Raw genomic sequence first — 22,472 nt, forward strand, 5'->3', positions numbered from 1 at the left:
TACTACTACTTCTTCTTCTTCTTCTTCTTCTTCTTCTTCTTCTTCTTCTTCTTCTTCTTCTTCTTCTTCTTCTTCTTCTTCTTCTTCTTCTTCTTCTTCTTCTTCTTCTTCTTCTTCTTCTTCTTCTTCTTCTTCTTCTTCTTCTTCTTCTTGTCAACTCAAGGCAGTGAACATACCTGATACTCCTGCCCATCTATTCCCCCCCCCCCACACCAACCCTGTGAGGTTGGTTGGGCTGAGAGAGAGTGACTGGCCCAAAATCACTCAGCTGGCTTTCATGCCTAAGGCAGGCCTAGAACTCAGAGTCTCTTAGCACCTTAACCAGTATACCAAACTGGCTTTCTATTCATATTATCTATTAACAGATAAAATATCATGCAAAACTTGAAAAATGGCATAGAAGTATAATAGATCAAAAGTTCTATTTTATAAACAGAATACAATCTATTTCACTAGTTATAAACTTCACTGATTCCTAAAAGATATTTCAGATTTCCTCCAGCAATGTATCTATCCTAGATGGGTGACAACACATATACTGCCTTTTCAGTAGCGGTGTGCTATCTGTGAAATATTTATCCAGATAAACCTATTTATTATAGATCACTCATAAGTTATTTTTTAAATAGTTCCATTGTTTTTTTTTCCAACTCTCCAAATCATGTAGGTGGTGCTTCAGAACTACTGTTACTAATTTTTAAAAATATTTTACTGATAGTAGATGTTACTGTCAATACTGATTTTATTTCTGAACTAATCTTTTTGCAATTTTTTTACATAGATAAATAAAAATTAGCAAACTATTTTAAAAACTGTACCACAGAGCTAGAAGGCATTTTACATCTTTTATGCCCCAGAGGGCTGCAAAATATATTCATGCCAGGATGGCATCATGTCTTTTAATTATATTAGGTACCTTTTATTAGCTACAATCAAGTTCTAAATAAACTGAGTTGAACATTTTCCAAACTTTTACTCTGTACAATCTGTTCTGATAGAAAAACATACTTCTTGAATAAACTAATTTGACATTTGACATTTCAATGTAAGTTACTCCAAAGATGGAAGACATTTGTTTTGAGAGATGACTGAAATCCCTCAAAATCAATTTCAAGTTCTAAATGTCTAATAACCAAAATACAAAGTATGTCATATGTATGGGATAAACTGATAAGGCAGTAGGATACTACTGATAAATTCAAAAAGACAGATATTCTTTATTCAAATAACAGCATTCAAGGCAAACACACTGCACAAGCTAATATACAATACTGAAAACAGCATTTCAGAAAAAGATAATCAAATATGGTCTCTGGTGACTGTGACAAACCCCTAGTTTTTCTTTTGGCCCAGTAACACTTCCTAAAGAATCTGATAAATTTAGTTCATTAAGAACCAAACAGATGGAATTTGGCTTTCATTCCCCCCTTTTTTCAAGCCTCTGCCATGTAATCATTTATATACTACCACAGCTGTGGAAAATTATACTCCCTTTTTAATTCCACAAAAGGCTGCTAAGGTGAGTTTAAGCAGTTGTTCAGTCGTTAAGTCGTGTCTGACTCTTCGTGACCCCATGAACCATATTGCGCCAGGCCTTCCTGTCCTTCACTGCCTCCCTGAGTTTGCTCAGTTTCATGCTCATTGCTTCAGTGATGCTATCTAACCATCTCATCCTCTGCCGTCCTCTTCTCCTTTTGCCTTCAATCTTTCCCAGCATCAGGGTCTTTTCCAAAGACTCCTCTCTTCGCATTAGGTGACCAAAGTATCTGAGCTTGAGCTTCATTATCAATCCTTCCAATGAGCAATCAGGGTTGATTTCCTTTAAGATTGACTGGTTTGACCTCCTAGCAGTCCAGGGGACTCTTAAGAGTCTTCTCCAGCACCACAGCTCAAAGGCATCAATTCTTCAGCGCTCAGCCTTCTTTATGGTCCAGCTCTCACAGCCATACATTACTACTGGAAAAACCATAGCTTTGACTATGTGGATCTTTGTCGGCAAGGTGATGTCTCTGCTTTTTAATATGCTATCTAGGTTTGCCATAGCTTTCCTCCCAAGGAGCAAGCGTCTTTTAATTTCATGGCTGCAGTCTCCGTCTGCAGTGATCTTGGAGCCCAAATAAATAAAGTCTGCTTCCATTTCTACCCCTTCTATTTGCCAGGAATTGATGGGTCCAGATGCCATGTTCTTAGTTTTTTTAATGTTGAGTTTCAAGCCAGCTTTTGCACTCTCCTCTTTCACCCTCATCAAGAGGCTCTTTAGTTCTTTTTCACTTTCTGCCATTAGGGTGGTATCGTCTGCATATCTGAGGTTATTTATGTTTCTCCCTGCAATCTTAATTCCGGTTTGTGATTCTTCCAGCCTGGCATTTCTCATGATGTACTCTGCATATAGGTTAAATAAGGAGGGTGACAGTATACAGTCTTGTCGTACTCCTTTCCCTATTTTGAACCAATCGGTTGTTCCGTGACCGGTTCTAACTGTTGCTTCTTGGCCCGCATACAGATTTCTCAGGAGACAGGTAAGATGGTCTGGTACCCCCATCTCTTTAAGAATTTGCCACAGTTTGTTGTGATCCACACAATCAAAGGCTTTTGCATAGTCAATGAAGCAGAAGTAGATGTTTTTCTGGAACTCTCGTGCTTTCTCCATGATCAAGCAGTAGGTAGTAAAAACTGAGACGAGTACCAAAAAAAGAAAAAGACCAGCAGCAGAACACCTAAATATCTTTTTCCATCTATACATTCTGAAATCCAAGATCATATTCAAAGAAGGGTAATTAAATAACAAGTTTAGCTTGATTGACAGCATTAATTTTATTTAGAATTCTATGTGTGAGAATTCTGTTACCTTCTCCTGTTTTTCCTATAGTTCTTTTTTTACTAATAAATATATCTTTATAACTAAAAAGTAAGCTTCATTAGATCATTAAAACCTTCCCCACTTGCAAGACTGTGCATTCTTCTACAGCTACCCCTTATGTTTTCAGATAGGCACAATTTGCTAAGTTATGTAATTCTGGGCTTTGGGCAGGACAATCCTTTCTTTCTACTGAGCTAAAGAGGGAAGTGTTTGGTGGAAAGGTGGAGAACTCAGCTGACAGATAGACTGAGGTATGACCAATATGTTCAAAATCCAGGTTTCAGGTTTTGCATCAGCCAAGAATTTAGGGGCGGGTGCACTTGGTTTTTCGAGAAACTCCAGATGAAGCAGAAGAAGAGATGCCTGGACTACTGCTGGAGGAAGAAAAAGTGAATCCAAACAAATATGAGTAAAAACTCACATTCAGGATTACGTTGTGGCAATGTGGCAAACGCTGATTATTTCTCCTCCCTTACAGAGTGCCAACAGCCACCTGATGGACTTATTTAGGGTGACCTGTTTCCTGTTAGAGAGGGATGGGACACATCTATAGGGCCACTGTGAGGAATATTCATGCTATCTGTGGATGAAGCCAGTTGTATCTGCTCAGAGTTGGACTCCAACTGGGCAGGTTCACCTGAGATGTTTGGGCACACATGCACAAACACATCCACACCTTCCTCTTTTCAGCAGAAACAGCAAGCAAGTAAAAAAAAAAACAGGACAGAGATGCAAAAGGAGTATTTACATTTAGAACGGAAGGGAAAAATGACAAAACAAAACTGAATAATAATTAGGCATGGCAATGAGGTAACTACACAGAGAATGAAAGATAAGACAGTGAAGTTCTATCTAGGCATTACAGAAAGGGCAAAATTCATCAAACTAATTCACTATCCCCCTCCAAAACATAGGCCACTCTTTAAAATCATCCCACCTCAGCAGATATTTGTGGTCACTCATATTTTCTGCCCATGCCTTTGATGTCAATGGGTGCTTCAATTTTTAGCAGATAAGAATTAGTTAGCCAGTTAAATGCCATTGAATTGGTTACTTCCTTTATGCTTTCCTAGAAATGTATTTTGTCTTCCCCTTCTTCTACTTGTCTCAGCTTTGCCAAGCCATTTTCTTTAATATTTCCATCTTTCACTCACATCACCTGCCCAAGTATGTTTTTCTTCTGCTTGCTGATGTTGCCTCAAGGAAAGAGTTACCCTTATTTGGTCTAAGCTAATTGAATGGTTCTTTCTGCAGTCCACCGTATCTTTAATAACCATCTCCTAATTCATAATTTGAAGACATTTATCTTCTTTCTCATTGTCCAGTTTTCACAGCCATATGTAAGACCATTGTTTTAAGTATTCTGATCTTTCTCAATGAAACCTAGGATTGACATTCCCTTGAATTCTTAATACTGAACATTAACCTGGATTTTTAACTTAACAATGAGCTCCTCTAAGTCTTCTTTATTTTTGGCTAATAAAATGTTATAACCTGCATATCTCAAATTCTTACGCATTTCAACCTCCAATATTGATTCCAGCTGTCATCTCCTCCATTCCCATAATTTTTTATAATATATTCACTGTCTTATTCTCTCCCCTAGAGGGGCTTTGAGACATAGTGAAGGTTGAGCTAGGAAAAATGTTGAAATTGAGAATAAGAGAATCTTCCAATAACAAACAGTGTTTACCTACTGCCCTGGCTCTAAAACCTATGGGGCAAGTAATAGGGTTTTGTGTTAATCTAAAGGAAATGAACAACATTGCTAAATGTGATAGTTAATGATTGCCCAAGATAGAGGATTTGATTAACTGGTTCAATATTTGTGTGTGTGAGTGTGTGTTTGTCCATCCACCCACTCATCTTAATGAATACTGACAGAGTCTTCTTGAAGAGAAAATCAGACTGCCTTTTCTACCCCACTTCTTTCACAAAAATTCTTTGTCGACTCCATGGGTCTTCTGAAATGTTTCTGAGGCTTATCTATCAGTTGTTGCCTGGTCAAGGATAGTGGCATGGAAAGTATACAGATGATTTGATTATTTGTAGTTGCAGCTCAGAGAAGCATCTGGAACATCTAAAGCATGAGGCTGGAAGTCTCCACAAAGCTCATCTAATAGTTAAGCCCTCTAGGTGTGTCCTTGGTTTCCAAGAGACAAAATACCTGGGATTTAGAGCAGGCAAGGGAGAAGTTAGACCAGATTCATTAATCTAAAATAGAGGTGATTCACCAGGTTAGACTTCCTGAAATGAAGAAGTTAAAGCCTTCTTAACTTTAATTTAGTATTACTATAGATTGTTCCCATAATTGTCTGTACTAGGGCACAAGCCCTTACAGCAGAAGTTCCCAAACTTTCTCAATTTGCTATGCCCTTAGTAATTCTTTCATAGTGCCCCTAGACCAAATGCAACACCTAACAGTTCTGTTTATTAAGTAGTTAGGTCCAAACAATAAGTATTTATGACCTAACAACCAGTTCAAAAAACAGTACACATAAATTGAAATTTAAAAAATAATTTAATTTCATTCTTAAATAACCACAATTACTTACTAATGGGATATGTGCACCTGTGGTTTCTCATTCTTAAACCTTGGAATCAGAGTGGACACTGCCACCCTCATTTCCTATTCCATACTGATTTTTATCACAGCAATTGAAAACCCAGCTTCACAAAAATATGACATCATAAAACCCAGCTTCGCAAGCAGATGCCACAAAAATTTTAAATATCCCACAGTTGCCCCTGTGAGTTTGTTGCAGTGCTCCAGGGCACTGTGCCGCAGTTTAGGAATCATAGTCTTCCAGATTTAATAATGAATCTGGGTAGTTCAATTGACTGAGGAATGTTAAAAGGTATCTGAGGGCTTGAAAACTACATTGTGTAGAGATCCTGGGTTGAAAGGTCCCAGATTCAATTTACCTTTTGTTTTATAAATAGATGCCTCAGAAGTTGGGCCAAGTGCAGCAATCATTAGCCAGACTCTGATGTAGAAAGTTCTGTCCTATACATTTTAGGGAAATTATACCCTTGAGAGATTATATACAACTGAGAAAGAGGCTACAGAAGCCCTGCAATGGACTACTAAAGTGGAAGTGTATTCAAGAGTAAAGTCTCCACAAAACATGGTCTGCTCAAGCTACAGATTCTACATGCAAGTACAACTCTAAAGAGAAAACAGCTGGGACAGTTATTTCTGCACTATCCACTTGTGTCAATTTTTGTAATAAACATAGCCACACTTAGTTTTTGAACATTTGCAAAACATGTTTGTGATTTCTTTAACAATCCAAGAGAGATAAAACATTTCAAACCTCTAATTCCCTTTATTTATACAATGTTATTTGGGGGAGAACTGTTCTAAGCAACTTCAGTGCTATCCATCATAATTAATATAAAAGTCTATGACTCCCATTTCTTCAAATCTTAAAAAATCTACACATTTATAAAACATTCCTGAGGACATAGTGTGATGGAAATAATTCCCTAATACTTATACTAATTTCTTGTACACTGGAATTTAATTAAGGATTACTAGTCTATACTTGCCTACAAAATTCTTCTTTGTCCTTTCAAAATTCTTTGCAACTATGGGAGCAGATATATTGGCCTACACCAGTATATTTATACAGGGATATTTTAACTAACTCATTTCAGTTCCCATCAATCATTTAATTTTGGGGGGAAGGCTACCTTTGAGTCAGTTTTCACTCCTGGCAACTGCCTGGACAAAACCCTGCAGTTTTCCTGTCAAGATTTCAGAAGTGGTTTGCCATTGCCTGCTTCCTAGGGCTGAGACAGAGTGACTGGCCCAAGGCCACCCAGCTGGCTTTGTGCCTAAGGTGGGACTAGAACTCAGTCTCCCAGTTTCTAGCCTGATGCCTTAACCACTACACCAAACTAGCTCTCTCAATTATTTAAATACATTGTATGAAAACTCATTCTTATGCAATAAAAGAAATAAGGGTATTGATAATATCATAGCTGAAACTATAAAGACGGACAGCATTGGCTTGGAAGGGTATTCTACAGGGGAAAAAACTTCCCTCTATCATATCTGTTATTTCCTGTCTTACTAACTGCAATTGTTTGGGAACTCTCAACATATTCTAAGATGACAGTTGTTTTTTCATCAGGAAGTCCAATGATAGAAGACTGAAAGTCTCATCAGGAAGAATTAGGCATTCACTCTTTGAGTTTAAAATAAATTGTTATGAAATACTTCATGGCAGAGACCTAAATTATATTTTTAAAAGCATTGACAAAACCTGTTCAGTATTTGTAATTTAGCAGAAAAGGGCACAGAGATTACAAAAGCTAGCAATCAGTGGACAGTTATGTGGCTCTGCTTGTTTTGAAGAGATGGAAATCAGTTTCTGTTGAGAACTATTCTCCTGCCTCACCCCAAATTTCTTACTTGGCATTAGTGTTTCAACATTTAGCAAACAATAACTCTGTGAGCTATGTTATATACATTTGAAATCCCTTTACATTTTCTATAACAGATTTAAATTTAAAGAAAAACAAGCAATACTAAAACTTGCCACTGTTACCCACATGTGCCTATCATATGATTTTAGTAATGTCTTTAAAACAGAAAATACTGACAAATACTATCTATTTGTATATCTATGTTGGCCCATATTTTTATTATTGTACATTTAATGATTCCACTTGTCTATCAGTATCCTATGCATCTTTTGTTGAAGAAAAAATGCTATAAAATGCATTAAGGTAAATGAAATCTGGATTAATAAACTAAGAAAACAACCAAGCACCTAAACTACTAAGACTTTAATCTAGTATGTTATGCCAAATATTTCTGAAACAAAGGTTAAACACATAAAACATACAGAAATCTAGGCAATGAAAAATATGTTTCAAAGAATATTTCACTTGTAGCTTGTTCTTTTAAGCCCAAGCTTGCTTGCTTGCTTGCTTGATTTAGCCACCTATCTCACGAAACAGTGACTCTGGGCAGCATACAACACTCAATTAAATACCCATAAATACATATAACTATAAAAACTATAAAAAACACACAAAACAGGAGAGGATGATATTAACCATAGTAAGGGAGCCATTGCAAAAACTCCCAGGTCCCCTGGGACCCCCAGACCTTGTAGAAAGATACCCATTAGGTATATATTGTTTCATTAATGCTGTAATCCTTCATACTTTCTACTTGGGAAGAACCCACTGAATTAAACAGACCTCATTTTTTAGCTGATATGTTTAAAATTGCACTGCAAGACTGTCAATCTTAATATAAAATTAACTGATAAATTATTAAGACACAGACACTATTCCTATAATATGCTGCACTGAGTCAATGGGGACAGAGTTAAGCAATTGTAAGAACAACAAAAGCAAGTTATTGATCCAGTTAATTTAGACAGTGTTAAATGTAAGCCCAAAGAAAACCAGTTGGTCCTGTACTGTAATGAGATTATGGTAATGTAATCTAAACTTAGTTAACCTAGTTTGCATATCTAGGCATCCAAGAAAAAGAGGTGGAGAGAGAAAAGGCCCTAGTCACCATTGGAAGTGCAGTGCTCATATCCTGGTAGCCAGTGAATTTCTTTTCCCAGTACTTACTGGATGCCAGAGAACCAAGCTTTCTCTGCTCATCAGGATGCTCGCAGAATGTGTCTCTTACGAGTATTTGTATCCAGTAATGAAATAAAATAGTTAAAAACACTCAAGTGGGGCCCCTCACTACAAAGTAACAAAATGAGCTCACACACTCCCAAAAGTGAACAAATAGCAACATTTGGAGAGACACTGCCACAATTCACAAGTACTAAAACATCCCCAAGCTTATCTATAGAAATCATGCCAATAACTGTCAATCTTACCTGAGATCAGCCTGACCCCAAAAAGCCACATTCATCAAATGCGTCAAACAAAGGGGCCTATCCCGCTAGTCCTATGACATAACACCAGAAAAAACTCACTCTCCTCCAGGTCAAGTACAGGAAGGGCTCCCTCTTATACACTGCACAGAAAAAATGTCGGAAGACCTGGGAAGAGTTGAGACCACCTCTCATATCAAATTTCAACAGATGCAGACAAGATGAAAACCATGAAGCAGTTCAAAGACGTCATCATGTATTAACCATTCCACAGTCCAGTCAGTTGACTATCAACTCCTGGAGCAGAGAGATGTTGTTCTGCAATACACAACTGAAAGATCCTGAGAATACCACCAAAGACACCATTTCTGTGGGTGGTAGGAAGGAGGGTGGATTCCTTACTACCTCCCAAACTTCCAGGCTGTTAGACCCACACACTAAGAGGCAACTGTGATCAACTGCTGGCTGGCAGAGTGCATTTGGAAACGAGCATGCATGTCAGGCATAGTTTACGCAGGAGGGGTCTTGTGTCTGATGTCCTGTTTATTGGTCATGTGTTCTTCTTTTACACTTCTCCCAACACCCCCAGATTGACATATGCTCACTATTGAGACTGTTATGGTTTGGGATGGCGGAGTCGTTTAGTGTAATTTTTCACTTTCATTAAAGGCTTTATTTTTCTTGCAAGGCATACAGGTGAGCATATTATCCCATAGACTATTTCTGGATGCTGGCTATGACAGGTAGATTATTGGGAAAACAGTGTAATTCTGGGGTGGGGTGGGTGGCTATCTGTAGAGATGTTATCTAAAGAGACAGGGGAAGTGAGTTGTGATTATTCTTTTTGATTGGGATTGGTGCTTTAAGTGCTGATTCTTCCCCCCGCCCCTTTCTAAATCCAATTTTCCCACCCACCCTGTTCACTCCTGCCTGCCTGGCTACTGGTGTAATTTCATGAAGCCTTACCAATACTTCCTATGCAAAGATTCATGAGATACTGGGAACTTCTGTCTCCTGTGGGTAGGACTTCACTAACTCATATGATTCACTGAGTTATATATATATATATAGGCATCATACACATTTATAATAAAAAACAAATAACTGAGAATTTTAACTCAACGTGATTGCAAATGGACTCACCAGCAAAGAAAGCTGACTAGATTAATTACTGAAAGGTGAGGCATGTCACAGAAACAGGACCATATATTAATTTCTAGAAAACTTTAAAATAATAAACATTAAATAATACAATTATTAATTAAATAGTAATTAAATTAAATAATTAAATAATGTACAACAGTACGTTAAATAATTGTATTTAAATAATTGTATTAATTAATACAATTTAAAATAATACAACGTGAGATGTATTTAAAGAAAAAACACAAAACTATACCTGGAATCTGATGTGTACATTTCAACAACTAGAATTTCTCTGCCAGCATTGTTGTTACTGAATATTTTGGGAGTTGGTCTGGAAAGCATCCAAACTAAACATAGCTGCTTTAAGGAATGTGGTCTTTAACGTAAGAAGTACAATACATAAATCAAGATTATTATATATCAGAATAATGAGCTAACAAAGACACTTACCTTTCTCTTATAAAATCTGCTAATTCTTTTGTAGATGTATGGCCATGTTTCATATTATGATAAAGGACATCAAAGCCATTGTTCCTTTCACCCTAGATTAAAATAAAAACACTACAGTTCAGACAAGGCACAAAAGAAATAATTAAACCATTAAAGAATTATGAGAACTAATTAATATTAGTGTTATTATGATTACTGCCATTCTAAAACGGTTGCTCAAGCTGTAGATCAGGGTTTTCAAACGTTTTCAGGCTGCAAAACCAGAATGCGGAGGTGCCCTGAAACATGACAACTATTTTTAGGGTTCATCCAGTGTAAATAAAACTGAACCCCTGATCAAGAGGCAAAGTTCTAATGATAGAAAATTGGCTGTCCTAGTGAATTTTTCTGATTTGCCCTTAGCCTCTCATAGAACCCCATCAAGTTCTCACAGATCCCCTGAGTTCTATGAAACAGTGTGAAAAACCCTGCTATAGAAGAATACAGTATCTAGAAGAATACAGCAACTTGAAGAATACAGTATCTAGAGTATTACCACATATAAAGGAAACTTTATTTTTCAATAGAGTTTATTTGCATTCCAACCACTGGGGCTTGATTTGCATACATATAAGGAAACTGAAGTATAAATAGCTAAAGTTGCAAACCTATGGGCAATTATATGCAATCTTGTGCATTCTTTGAAAAGGACATGTTTGGATTTATTTATTTATTATATTTATATATTTATTTGAGGTCGCTTTTCTTGTATAATGCCTTTTTGCTCAATTTAAACCAGCTCTTCTCTGAGTAGAAGTCACTTTCTGTTTATGTAAGGATTCCTACCAGCTATAAAGAATGAAGTCAAGAATACCCATGCACTTATCAAGAACTTTAAAATCAAATTGTTTTATCTACCTACATGGTTTTATCTACCATTGCCATACATCTATCTTTTTTTTAACCTTCATTTCCTTCTTTTTTGTTCCTTAATAATTTGGTTGGTCAGTTGCTTCCTCCAAATCAAAATACTTATTTTCATAATCCTGTACAGGTAGTCCTTGTTTAGCGACTGTCTCATTTAGCGACTGTTCAGTTATGATGCTGATGAAAAGGTAGCTTTATGACCAATCCTCACATCTACGACCTTCAGAGATTTGTAAAGCAAACGACAGCTGAAGGTAAGATCATAAGCACAGGTGCAGTTTCACTTAGCAACTGCTTTGCCTAACGACCAAGTTGCCAGTCCCAATTGTGGTTGCTAAACAAGGACTACCTGTACATGGTTCTTTATACAGCTGTACTGAGAGAAAAATAACTTAGGAAACTTATATTTTAAATATGCGTTTTAAAAAAATAAACAAAGCTTTATTAAATACTCATTAAATAAGATTACATCTGTAGGCTCCATTTCTTAATAAAGATACAACCACCACCTAGTGCTTCAGAGTTCTTTTCCTTCCTCATATATACAAGGCATATTACCTCTTCATACAATATAAGTCAAAATTAAATCATCGTGAATGCTGCATGAGGATTGGTTAGTTTGCCCAATGTCCACAACACTGAAGCCTTTTCATACATTGATAGAAAAGGCTCTAGTGAATCAAAGATGAAGAAAATGAAAACTACTGTAATATCCCATGAAATATAAATGTACATACATTTTATTGTGAAACAGAGCTAATTTTTTACCATTTTACTTTGACTACTTAGGCTATGGAGATGGTTGCACAGTGACGAGACTGCTACTGGCAGTAGCTTGGGTGTATGGTGGATGATTTGTGTGCAAAGAATAGCTACAAGCAGAAGTCTCCACTAAATGTGGAAGTGCTGAAACTGCAGGCAGAAGTACCTTCACCCACACTTCACCGGAGTTGAATCCTAGGTATTTATCTGTCTTTTGTGGATCCTGCCATTGTTCCCCTATTAAGATCTTCCCTCTGCCTGAGGTGCCCAAAATAAGCAAGGCCATCACAGCTTGGTCTATTCTTCATTTGCCTGCTCCCCATATCACAACTTCTCCTTGCTACAAGGACGCTTGATCATAAGGGTTTTTTTGTGGTTGTTTTTGTTTTTGCATGTTGCACAGTGCTAGCACTCAGAGTGTTTGAATTTTTATATACCATGTCTCAGCTGCTGGACTGCTGTTTTTCTATGGGTTCTGCAAAAGATCACTAAAAAATATCAATGCAAGGCTAGCTGTAGATATGATTTTTATGCAGGGTTTCCTCAGGACCTGAAAATTATTTCAAGGATTCTTTCAGGATAATGATGTTAAGAAAGCTGGGCTATAGGTTAAGAAGAAACAGCTTTGTATCCAGACAGAGCAAGTTGAGGAGGGGCTGTACTCAGAGCCACACACTAAGGGCCATAGCCAGGGTCTGCTCTTTCCCACTTGCCTGTTCCCACTACTGCTGCTGCAGCTCCTCACTATCAGAGGTGGTTGACAGCCCAAGGGAGGATCTGTACTGTACTACCTAGCTGAATTCAGCAAGCTGCACAGTGATTCTGAATGTGAGTTATGTACATTTGAGTATTCAGGGCCACTGATGAGCAGGTACCCTTTTTCCTTCTTTGTCTCTCCACCTAGTTTGCTCTTGCCTTACTTGTTACACCCAATGAAATGAGCAGGGAGCAATGGTGCTCTCTTTTGGGGTACTCCTTACTGAGGGTCACCTGCCCTGCAAGGTTTTCTCTTTCCTAAGTATTGTTTTGGGCTTGAAAATTATTTGGAGGGCTGCACTTGGTCTGCGGATTTGAGGCCCCTGGCATTAATCATGCTATTATTGCCAATGCTTACCTTAAGAAGCATCTAGGTTCATTTGCTGTTTGCATATAACCAGAAGCAGTGAATGTATAGATCACTCATTTGTGCAGTTATGAATTTGGATCCCAAAGCTAATCCAAGAAACCAGGCTTTCATTTAATGAAACTGCCACTGATGTAGACCATAAATAGCAGAAAATATAGCACAGAATCTTCACTGAAGACCCGATTTTTAGTTATTCTCACATTCAAATTACATAGCAAGGTAGCAAGTACATCTTCCCCAGGTTCCTACACCATAGTGATTAAAGATTTAATGAGAGAGTCGGAAGATGTGTTTGAGTAAATTATTTTTCTCTAATGTTATTTCCTGTGTTTGTATAGATATGAAAGACTAAAGCTACACACACACACACAAACACACAGCATACAAGATCTTAAAGTCCTGTAATTCACTTTCTTCTGTAATGGGACTTAAGTTTCTTCAATAAAAATTTTGCATTGAAATTAATTGACTGTCTTCTCAGTAATGATAGATCACTTGGATTAGTTTTTGTTTTGCAATGTAGCTTAGGTTGCTCAGTTGCTGGATCAGAAAAATGTAGGTTCAAAGAAATGTTTTCTGGATCACCCAAATATCCCTACTATGAACAGCAACTGTGGATTCAAAAGACTCTTTTGCATATTGTTAGGCGGGTCTGTCCCGTCTACCATAAAATGTCATGATGCTGTAATTATTTTTCCAAGATGGGTTTCATTTATTTATTCATTGATAATCTAAAGTTTTTACCCAACACTTTAGCAAAACAAAGCAAAAAACAAACAAAACCAGAACAGAAAAAATGCTTTGAAAGCGCTTGATTCAAGCTTACAACCCACAAGAGATCAGAAGGAAAAAGAGAAGAGGGGAAGATAAAAAGCTTACTGTGCTTACACAAGCTCGTTTCTGTACATTCTAATGCTGAACTCAATATATATGGTGTAATTAAGCATCTCTTACAACATAAAGATGGAGTAATAGGTAACTAGTTGATTCTTCTTACTATGATCCTTTAATTTCATCTAGCTAGCTTTCCTCTACTCCATTAGTGCCAGCTACTGATACAACTTTGTGTATTTAAAAAAATAAGAACAAGCCAAAAATGTCATTTGAAATCTAATATTTTTCCACAATCTATAATAGGGCTCTTTTCATGAAAACATAGTGAAAAGTTTAAACAAGTCATGGAAAATTATCAAGTAATTAAAGTAGGAGTGAAAACAAGCAACGGTGAAGCAATTCTCTGTTATCTGTTGGAGTTTCCTTCTAACAATAGTGACTGATTACTGTGGGGAAGTCTGTATGAAAATTTCAGAAGAAATGGAGTACCCACAAAGAAAAACATATTCCTATGTTTAAGTGAAACAATTTGGACTGCTATGCAGTCTTCCTAAGGAGAACCAAAAGCAAAAATAACCTGATATTATTTGCTCTTTCCATCACATCCTACACTCTACCTTGCCTTTCAAAGTCATTAAGAGGTTGCATATAGAGAATCCTGAGTATTGATTAAATAGTTTAATATATTACAAATTCAGAAAAAATATATATTATGGTATATTATATTATATCACATTATATTCACACACAGTATGGGAATGCATAGCTCAATGTACCTATGTGTGTTATACAGCCAAACACTATGAATTGAACTCCATGTAGTCTTTGAAAATCATATTTATAGCACGAACTTACATACAAAGATCTATTTCCAATCCTTTTTGGCCATTATGTTAGGAACAGGTAGGTACAAATGCAAACTTAATGAATCTTTATCAATTAATTGCTTCATCAGTTTAGTTAAATCTGATCCTAGCATGGAAATGAAAGTAGCTATGTAAGCATTAACAAGAAAACAGCATTATCAAGTGACAAGAGCATTTCCACACTGATATTCTCAGTACAAAACAGGAAACGTATTACAGGAACTCCTTGTTTTGTTCATATACTAAATATATCCAAAATTCTGCAGAATAGATAGAAAGCATTACCTTATTTTCCCAAAGTATCTGAATGAATACTGTTTAACAAGGCAGCAACTTGATAGCAATATTTTTATACACACACATGAAACAATTCAATTCTTGTACTAATAAAAATAGAAACATAGCCTTTTGCAGATACATTAGCATTAATGTATTTGCTACATTTGCCTTGGAAAAAAGTTAGAAAATCATAAAATGACAAATAGTATTGTATTTTCATATATCTAATATAAACTATAACAAAAAGATTTGGTCTAGAAAGAGAAATGCAACACTTTAAAATTATTTGTAACTTCTTCCATTTTGGACAACTTTCCATGCATCTCACTGCCACTAACATACAGGGATCACAATAACATATTTAAGTGATAGAATGAAATAGAATAAGCAATTTAGACTAAAGAGTGCAAAGATCTGAGCTTAAATAAAATTCATTAATCATACGACAATTCAGTCATATAATGCTTTCTGTAATACAGCTATGCATGTTTTGAAACCTCACACAAGCATAATCAAACTTTCTTTAGGCTTCCACAAACCTGAAAAAAATAAATCCTTATTAAAGTTAATCTGATTCGTAAAGGCTTCAAGTACCCAGACCATAAGCTTTAAGGACCACAGTGTTGCTAACTGTTAACTCTTGGTAGCCACAGAGTGGACGTAGTGGATCACCCAAATCTACAGGTGAAACTCGAAAAATTAGAATATCGTGCAAATGTTCATTTATGTCAGTAAGGCAACTCAAAAGGTGAAACCAATATATGAGATAGACGCATTACATGCAAAGCGAGATATGTCAAGCCTTACTTTGGTATAATTGTGATGATTATGGCGTACAGCTTATGAAAACCCCAAATTCACAATCTCAGAAAATTAGAATATTACATGACATCAATAACACAAGGATTGGAAATAGAACAATATCGGACCTCTGCAAAGTATAAGCATGCATATGTACTCAGTACTTGGTTTGGGCCCCTTTTGCAGCAATGACTGCCGCAATGCGGCGTGGCATGGATGCTATCAGCCTGTGGCACTGCTGAGGTGTTATGGAAGACCAGGATGCTTCAATAGAGGCCTTCAGCTCCGCTGCATTGTTCGGTCTCATGTCCCTCATCTTTCTCTTGGCAATGCCTTGGCAATAATCATCATAATTATACCAAAGTAAGGCTTGACATATCTTGCTTTGCATGTAATGCATCTATCTCATATATTGGTTTCACCTTTTGAGTTGCCTTACTGATATAAATGAACATTTGCACGATATTCTAATTTTTCAAGTTTCACCTGTATATCACAACTCTGGTCCATTGTGTATATAGTTAGAAGACAGCTGTAATAAGTGAACTTGCTGCATAGTCAAAGTCCCTTTCAAAGGAAGTAATGTAATTCATTTTCCCTTCTATTTCATCCCTATAGCAGAAAACAGTCACTTCTTCAAATTTCAGAAAATCCTATATAGCAGGGAGTTCCATGCAAGCAAATGTTTTTTCTTTCCAAAAATTTTATAAAAATAAATAATATAAGTAATATAAAACTATTTTATATTATACTATAATATAAAACACAAAAACTATGCTTCAGGAAAAAATTATATGCAGCATTGATATAGGAAATCTTTTCCTTGACACCTTTGATGGTTACCCAGGATTCTATCATCAAGACAGGTCAGTGTAACTGAAGCCACAGGGAATCTCAGTTGCAATAGAGTAAGAACTTCTACAATAAGGAGACACTAAATGCATTCCCTTATGACTTGGCTAACACGGTTCTAACTTAAATCTTTTCTGAAAAAGATATAAAGTAGTTATTTAACTATTTTTTGAAAAAATAATGATTATTCCCAACCCAAAGGAACAATCTCCAAAATTACTGGAATTGGAGGTGGGTGATGCCCTGTAGGTTTAAAAGAAGTATGGATACAGATTTAGGGAAACGAATAGAAAAGATGAAATGGCAAATACTATGGAAATCAGATGGTTTTCTATCAGCTTCCATACAAGAGATGCGGTAGAAGATAATCATTAGCATTTAACTCCAACCAGTAGAACACAAATATCTCATAATTACTCATCATAACAAAGTCAGTTACCATTCTTGACAAATTTACTGATAAAATTTGATTATTAACTTCACAGAGAGATGAATCATCTTTTTATCAGATCTGGAAAGATTATATAAGTTACCCTAATAATAACTCTTCTTTTAATAAATGTAGTGATATATGGAAACTATGATTGAATGTTGAGATATTGTTCTTGGATGTTATCTTGTATTCTTGTTTCTTTCTTGCCTTACAGAATGTTAAAAATTAAAAAAAATAGAAAAGTTAAAATTCAGAGAGTCTAAAAGGAGGAAAATACTTCCTCACAAAACTGCATGTGATCCACATTAACTTGACAGAATCCTTACATTGTAATATAAACGTTGTCTAGGTTGAGCTGAGTGCTGGGTTACCCTAGCCTACCTATATTATATTCTTTTTAAGTACAATATATGATAAAATAGCTCATTCTGTAACAATGCCAACATATTTAAACTTACTGCCTCATATCCTATTTCTTCATGATCAAGAAAGGAAACTTACGAAGCAAAATTTGTTAGACATAGTTGTAAGTATAAACATTAATATCTACCCAACACAGAAACTTCATAGAGAATAAAAAAGGCCTATTTTCTTTTGATCCATTGGGCAAGACTAGAATTAATGGGTAGTAATGACTAAGCATAAGATTTCAGCTAAACATAAGAAGAAAAGTCCAAATAGTACAAGTGGAATTGTTCAGACTTTTACTACTTTGCTGAAAATGTCTTACTAACATATTTCCATTGTATTGCTCCAATCCTTTCCTCTGGACAACAGAAAATAAACCTGCTATAATTTCTGTGCAGCAGCCCTTCACATATCTAAAGACATGTTCAATATAGTCTCTTTTCCAAATTGAACATAACACCTGATCTTAATTTCAAGAGCCCTGTCATAGCTGTCTACTATTGGACAAGTGTGGCATGTTGTCAATATCCTTCCTAAAATCAGAAGCTGAGAACATAACAAAACACCTCATATGCAGCCTAATAAGGACAAAGTAAAGCTGAACAATTATTTCTCATTATGGTATCTTTTTTCAATGTAGTCCAAGAATGTTTTTAAGCAACTCAGTTTATAGTCCACTAGGAGATCCAGATAATTCCGCATTTCCAACTGTCAAGTCAATCTCCTTCATCCTATACCTGTTCCTTTAATTTTATTTACTTGGTATCTAAATATTGGACTTTATGTTTATCTCCACTGAATTTCTTCAAGTTTCTTTTAAGTTTGCCTTCTTCCTTATTGCCAGTTATTCTCTATCTTATGTTAGCTTTGTGTTTTAGGCATGCTTAATAACCATTTCCTTCACTCTCATCCAAATAATTCACAAAAATGATGAATACCACAAGGACTAAGAAAGATACTTTTGCTATCAAGAACTGTCTCCAAAATAACAGACATTCATTAATGAACATTTGTTTCATATGACTGTAATCTGCTGTGGATCTCCCTTTACTAGTATCATCTAGCCCTTACATTACTTTGTAGTCAACAAAAGTAATTGCCAAATACTTTGCTGAAATTCATACTATGTCCATAACATTTGTATTATCTAACAAGCCAACAGTTTATCTAAATACCCTTTGAGTCCCAACAATTGTTCCAAGTCTGAAAATGAAGAGGTGAAGAAGCTACTGTCTCTTTTTATTTCTCTGTATAAATAGGTAATTTTGTGTTACAGTATATCAGCCTTTTTATACCTATCTCAGAATCATCCAAGAAGCAATCTCTCTTCCAAGATCCTACTCCAGCTACTATTTGTAGCTATCTGTTCCACAGTTTTGATCTTATTTTTTTAAAAAATGGTTTTATACCTTGTGAGATTACTTTAGCCCACCTGAGAGGACGGAGAGTTGAATCCCTAGCCACATGCTTCTAAGTGATATGGCCAGGAGGTTGAATTATATACTATTTCTTAAATACACACACACCTGCAATTCCACCTTTTAAACATCAGAACAAATTGTGAAAGTTATATCTCTTACAAATACCCTGGAATTAGGAAGATGGATTCCACATGAGGTTTCCCCTGGAAGATCGGTGTTGGCAGCTGTAATGGTCAAAGCAATTACCCCCAAGATGGAAGGTGAAGCCAGGGAATAAAGTCCCAGAGGCTTCTGGAACAAGAGGTTTAAGATCTCCTGCCTTTACTCTATAGGCTCTTCTGTACTCTATATGTTCTTCTACAACATATCTGAATGATCCTACATATTACAGTTTCTCTCTGAATTAAAAAAAAATGTGGTATAGAAAACATGTATATACAGCAGAAACTACACTTTTGTCTTTACATAAATTTTAAGCAGATACAGTTCAAAAGATTGCATCTGATGCATTAGACATAAAATATCCAAAGAATAATTTTTCTTTACCAGAGAAAAGTTCTTTTCTGATTACCTAAACTGACTGTGATTTATCATAGCAGGTGTGACTTAATTGATAAGCAAAAGTAAAAAAATAAATAAATCCCATATTCATTATACATGTTAAGAGAACCCACAAAGCTTGGCAAAGAAAAGAGTACATTTCAAAATATAACTAACAAACATTTCCATTTATCTCTTAAAAGTGGCATTGGTCTTTCAGTTAAGGAATCTGGGAGGAAGAAGTTCAAATAACTCATAAAGTCCAACCTTAATATATTCACTGATAAATGAGGGCTGGAGTTATACTTATTCAGTTTCCAAGATTCTGTATCCTAACCCCATTTTTCTTGCCATTAAATGTGATTATTAAACTCCGTGTAAATCTTGTTACCTTGATTGTTATGTTGCTGTTCAGGGGCTTGACACATACGTTAAATAGATCTCAAAAGTATATTGGACAGTCAAAGGTAGCTGAATTGAAAACTGATTATGGGAAGAAAAGAGGGTATCAATAAAGCACTTGTAGATTTATGAAATCATGGAATGTTCAAATCACTTGAACAGCTTTGGTTCAGATCTGATTTATAGTTCAACAAATTCATAAAACAGTCCAAATTATATACATACTTGTGTGTTATCCCTACCGCCTATTTATGAAAAATACGGAATAAACTTAATTGAATGGATCCAAACATCCGCATTCCTCAAAGAAGGTTCCTCACATCTATAGAAGGCTTTTAATTCTACAGAAGGATCTTGCTGAAAAAATAGGAAGACCCAGCTTTTACCAGGCAGGCCCATACTGTCATGGTAGGTTTCTCATTTTTCATAACAGATTTTTTTTTTCCTGAGGGAACAAAGCGCTGCAGGAAGAAGGGATTACTGGCAAAAGTAGCAGTTCCCTGTTCCAACTCCAAGAATCAAATTCAAACCCATAATTTGGTTTAGCTGGGATCAGCTTTAGCAGGTTTAATATAATTGATAAACAAAATTTTAAAAAGTATTAGTGCTCATTATATGTTTAAATAAGTCTTAAAAATATTAGGCAGCCAATTACTGGCTCTTCAAGTATTTAATAATAGGAAGCTGATGTTACAACTTTGAAACTGTCCAGCTGAATAATAGTGAATCTATACTCATTAATTTTAAGAATGAACATAGTAGCTGTACATCTTAAACAGCAGTTCTATTCATAGCTCTCAATAAACTGGAATAGGACCCTAGATATATTTTTTAGGTTGGGGGAGCCTGAATTTAGGGGTGTCAACACCAAACATGAATATTTTGTAGCTACTGCATGTAGCATAGAGAAGACAATTCTGGAAATAGTAAAAGCATTCCCACAATGTTAATATTCCTTTCTCAAATTTTCAAACTACTGCTAGAGAATAGGAAGATCTTAATTTTTTTTCCTCTCTTCTCTTTTTCTTCCCAATTTAAGTTGTTTTGGAAAGTTTAAACAGTATTTTAAACTCTATAAGAAAAAATTAAAAATTTAAAAAAATTAATGACTTAAAATTAATTCAAGTCCTATTTGCACATTCTGCTTATGGTTTAAAAAATGCAAATGGACCATATAATTCTAATCCCAACACTTGCACACTGCCCTCTCACCCAATCATAGTAACTTTTTATACAAACAGAATACTTTTCACCAGTTAATTCACCCATTCTGTTGAAGTCACTTTCACAATACCTGTTCATCCATGAAGAGGCTTATATTTATTTTTTAAATATGAATATCAGGATTAAAAGCTTAAAAGTAAAGACTGTCTCAAGTCAAACTTGGCTTCTGGTAAAGATCTAAAGATGTCTATTATGTTTGTTTTTTCAGCAATAATACAGAAATGGTTTGCCACTGCCTTCTTCCAGAATGTTTTGGGGGTTTTGATGTTATTGTTGTTGTTGAAATTTCCTGGTCCAGATAATAACCCTGGAAGTTCCTAACCACTGCCCATCCAATATAAGCTAAGGTCAGTAATGCTGCTGAGGTAAAACCTGAGTTAAGAACTTTCCTGAGAGATACCAGTATTACTGTTTATTGAGAATAAGCAGGAAAAATATGTCTTACATATTATTGACAATGCCTTCTAAATATTTTTCTACAGGAACAGTTGCAGTAGTTGCCAAATCAAAGGCAGTTAAAAAAAAATACAGGAACAGTCCATATTCATAAAGCAAAAACATAATAAATGACAGTGAATAAATGGAGTATTTACACCCCAACTTTCACAAGGTCTAGATTCTGGAAATATAACCCCACTTCACTATATCAGTGCCAGCAGAATTACCACAAATGTTGCAGTGACCTCTAATAAAGCTACCTTCTCTTCAAGAAAGTAACCTTTAGTACTTTTAATATGTTGATAGCAGCAGAAGCAGCAGCAGCAGTCATTTTGTGGATGCTGATATAACTTTTGCATCACTACTGACAAAATAGAAAGATAGCCAAGTTATAGTTACTAGGGAGTGTATCTCATTGATTTCAATGGGAGTAGTTTCTGAATAAGCATCATTATGTAATAGATTTGAGAATGTAAATGTCATTTCTATGGAAGGAAAATATTCTCAAGAATCTTCAAAGCTCAACTATTTATATATAAGACTTGGAAATAAAAAAATTGATGAAATTTCACTTTTCAGCATTTGTAGTGTAATGGACATGTCTATTCAGTTAAAAATTTCATTAGATTCCTTATATTTTGATGGGTTTAATTCTATTTGCAATCTTAACCAGCATAAGCCCCACAAAAGTTTCAAACTACTTGTTTTCAGAGAAAAGCAAATTCAGCTGGTAACTAAACATACACAGTCCTCCTTTTGAAATTCTACAGAGACATTTCTATTATAATTTTAAGATAGTAATTAACACTAAACCAGTGTTAATGTCTATGTTAGCAGACTGTTCATAGTTTTAAGATTATGGTATG

The 22,472-nt window shown here is 35.6% G+C and overlaps 1 protein-coding gene across 2 annotated transcripts in view; it reads right to left on the bottom strand.

The window, feature by feature from the left end:
- Positions 1-22,472, bottom strand: part of FCHO2 (FCH and mu domain containing endocytic adaptor 2) — a 99,353-nt gene that overhangs the window by 75,667 nt on the left and 1,214 nt on the right. For both annotated transcript variants that reach the window (XM_088130116.1, XM_088130115.1), the window contains exon 2: positions 10,315-10,406. In XM_088130116.1, the coding sequence (XP_087986242.1) occupies positions 10,315-10,406 (92 nt within the window). The remainder of the gene's footprint in view (positions 1-10,314; positions 10,407-22,472) is intronic.

Source organism: Python bivittatus, unplaced genomic scaffold (genome assembly GCF_059951505.1).
Source record: "Python bivittatus isolate LINGU-HERP-01145 unplaced genomic scaffold, Pbiv_v1 ctg000850_np1212, whole genome shotgun sequence".
Taxonomy (NCBI): Eukaryota; Metazoa; Chordata; class Lepidosauria; order Squamata; family Pythonidae; genus Python; species Python bivittatus.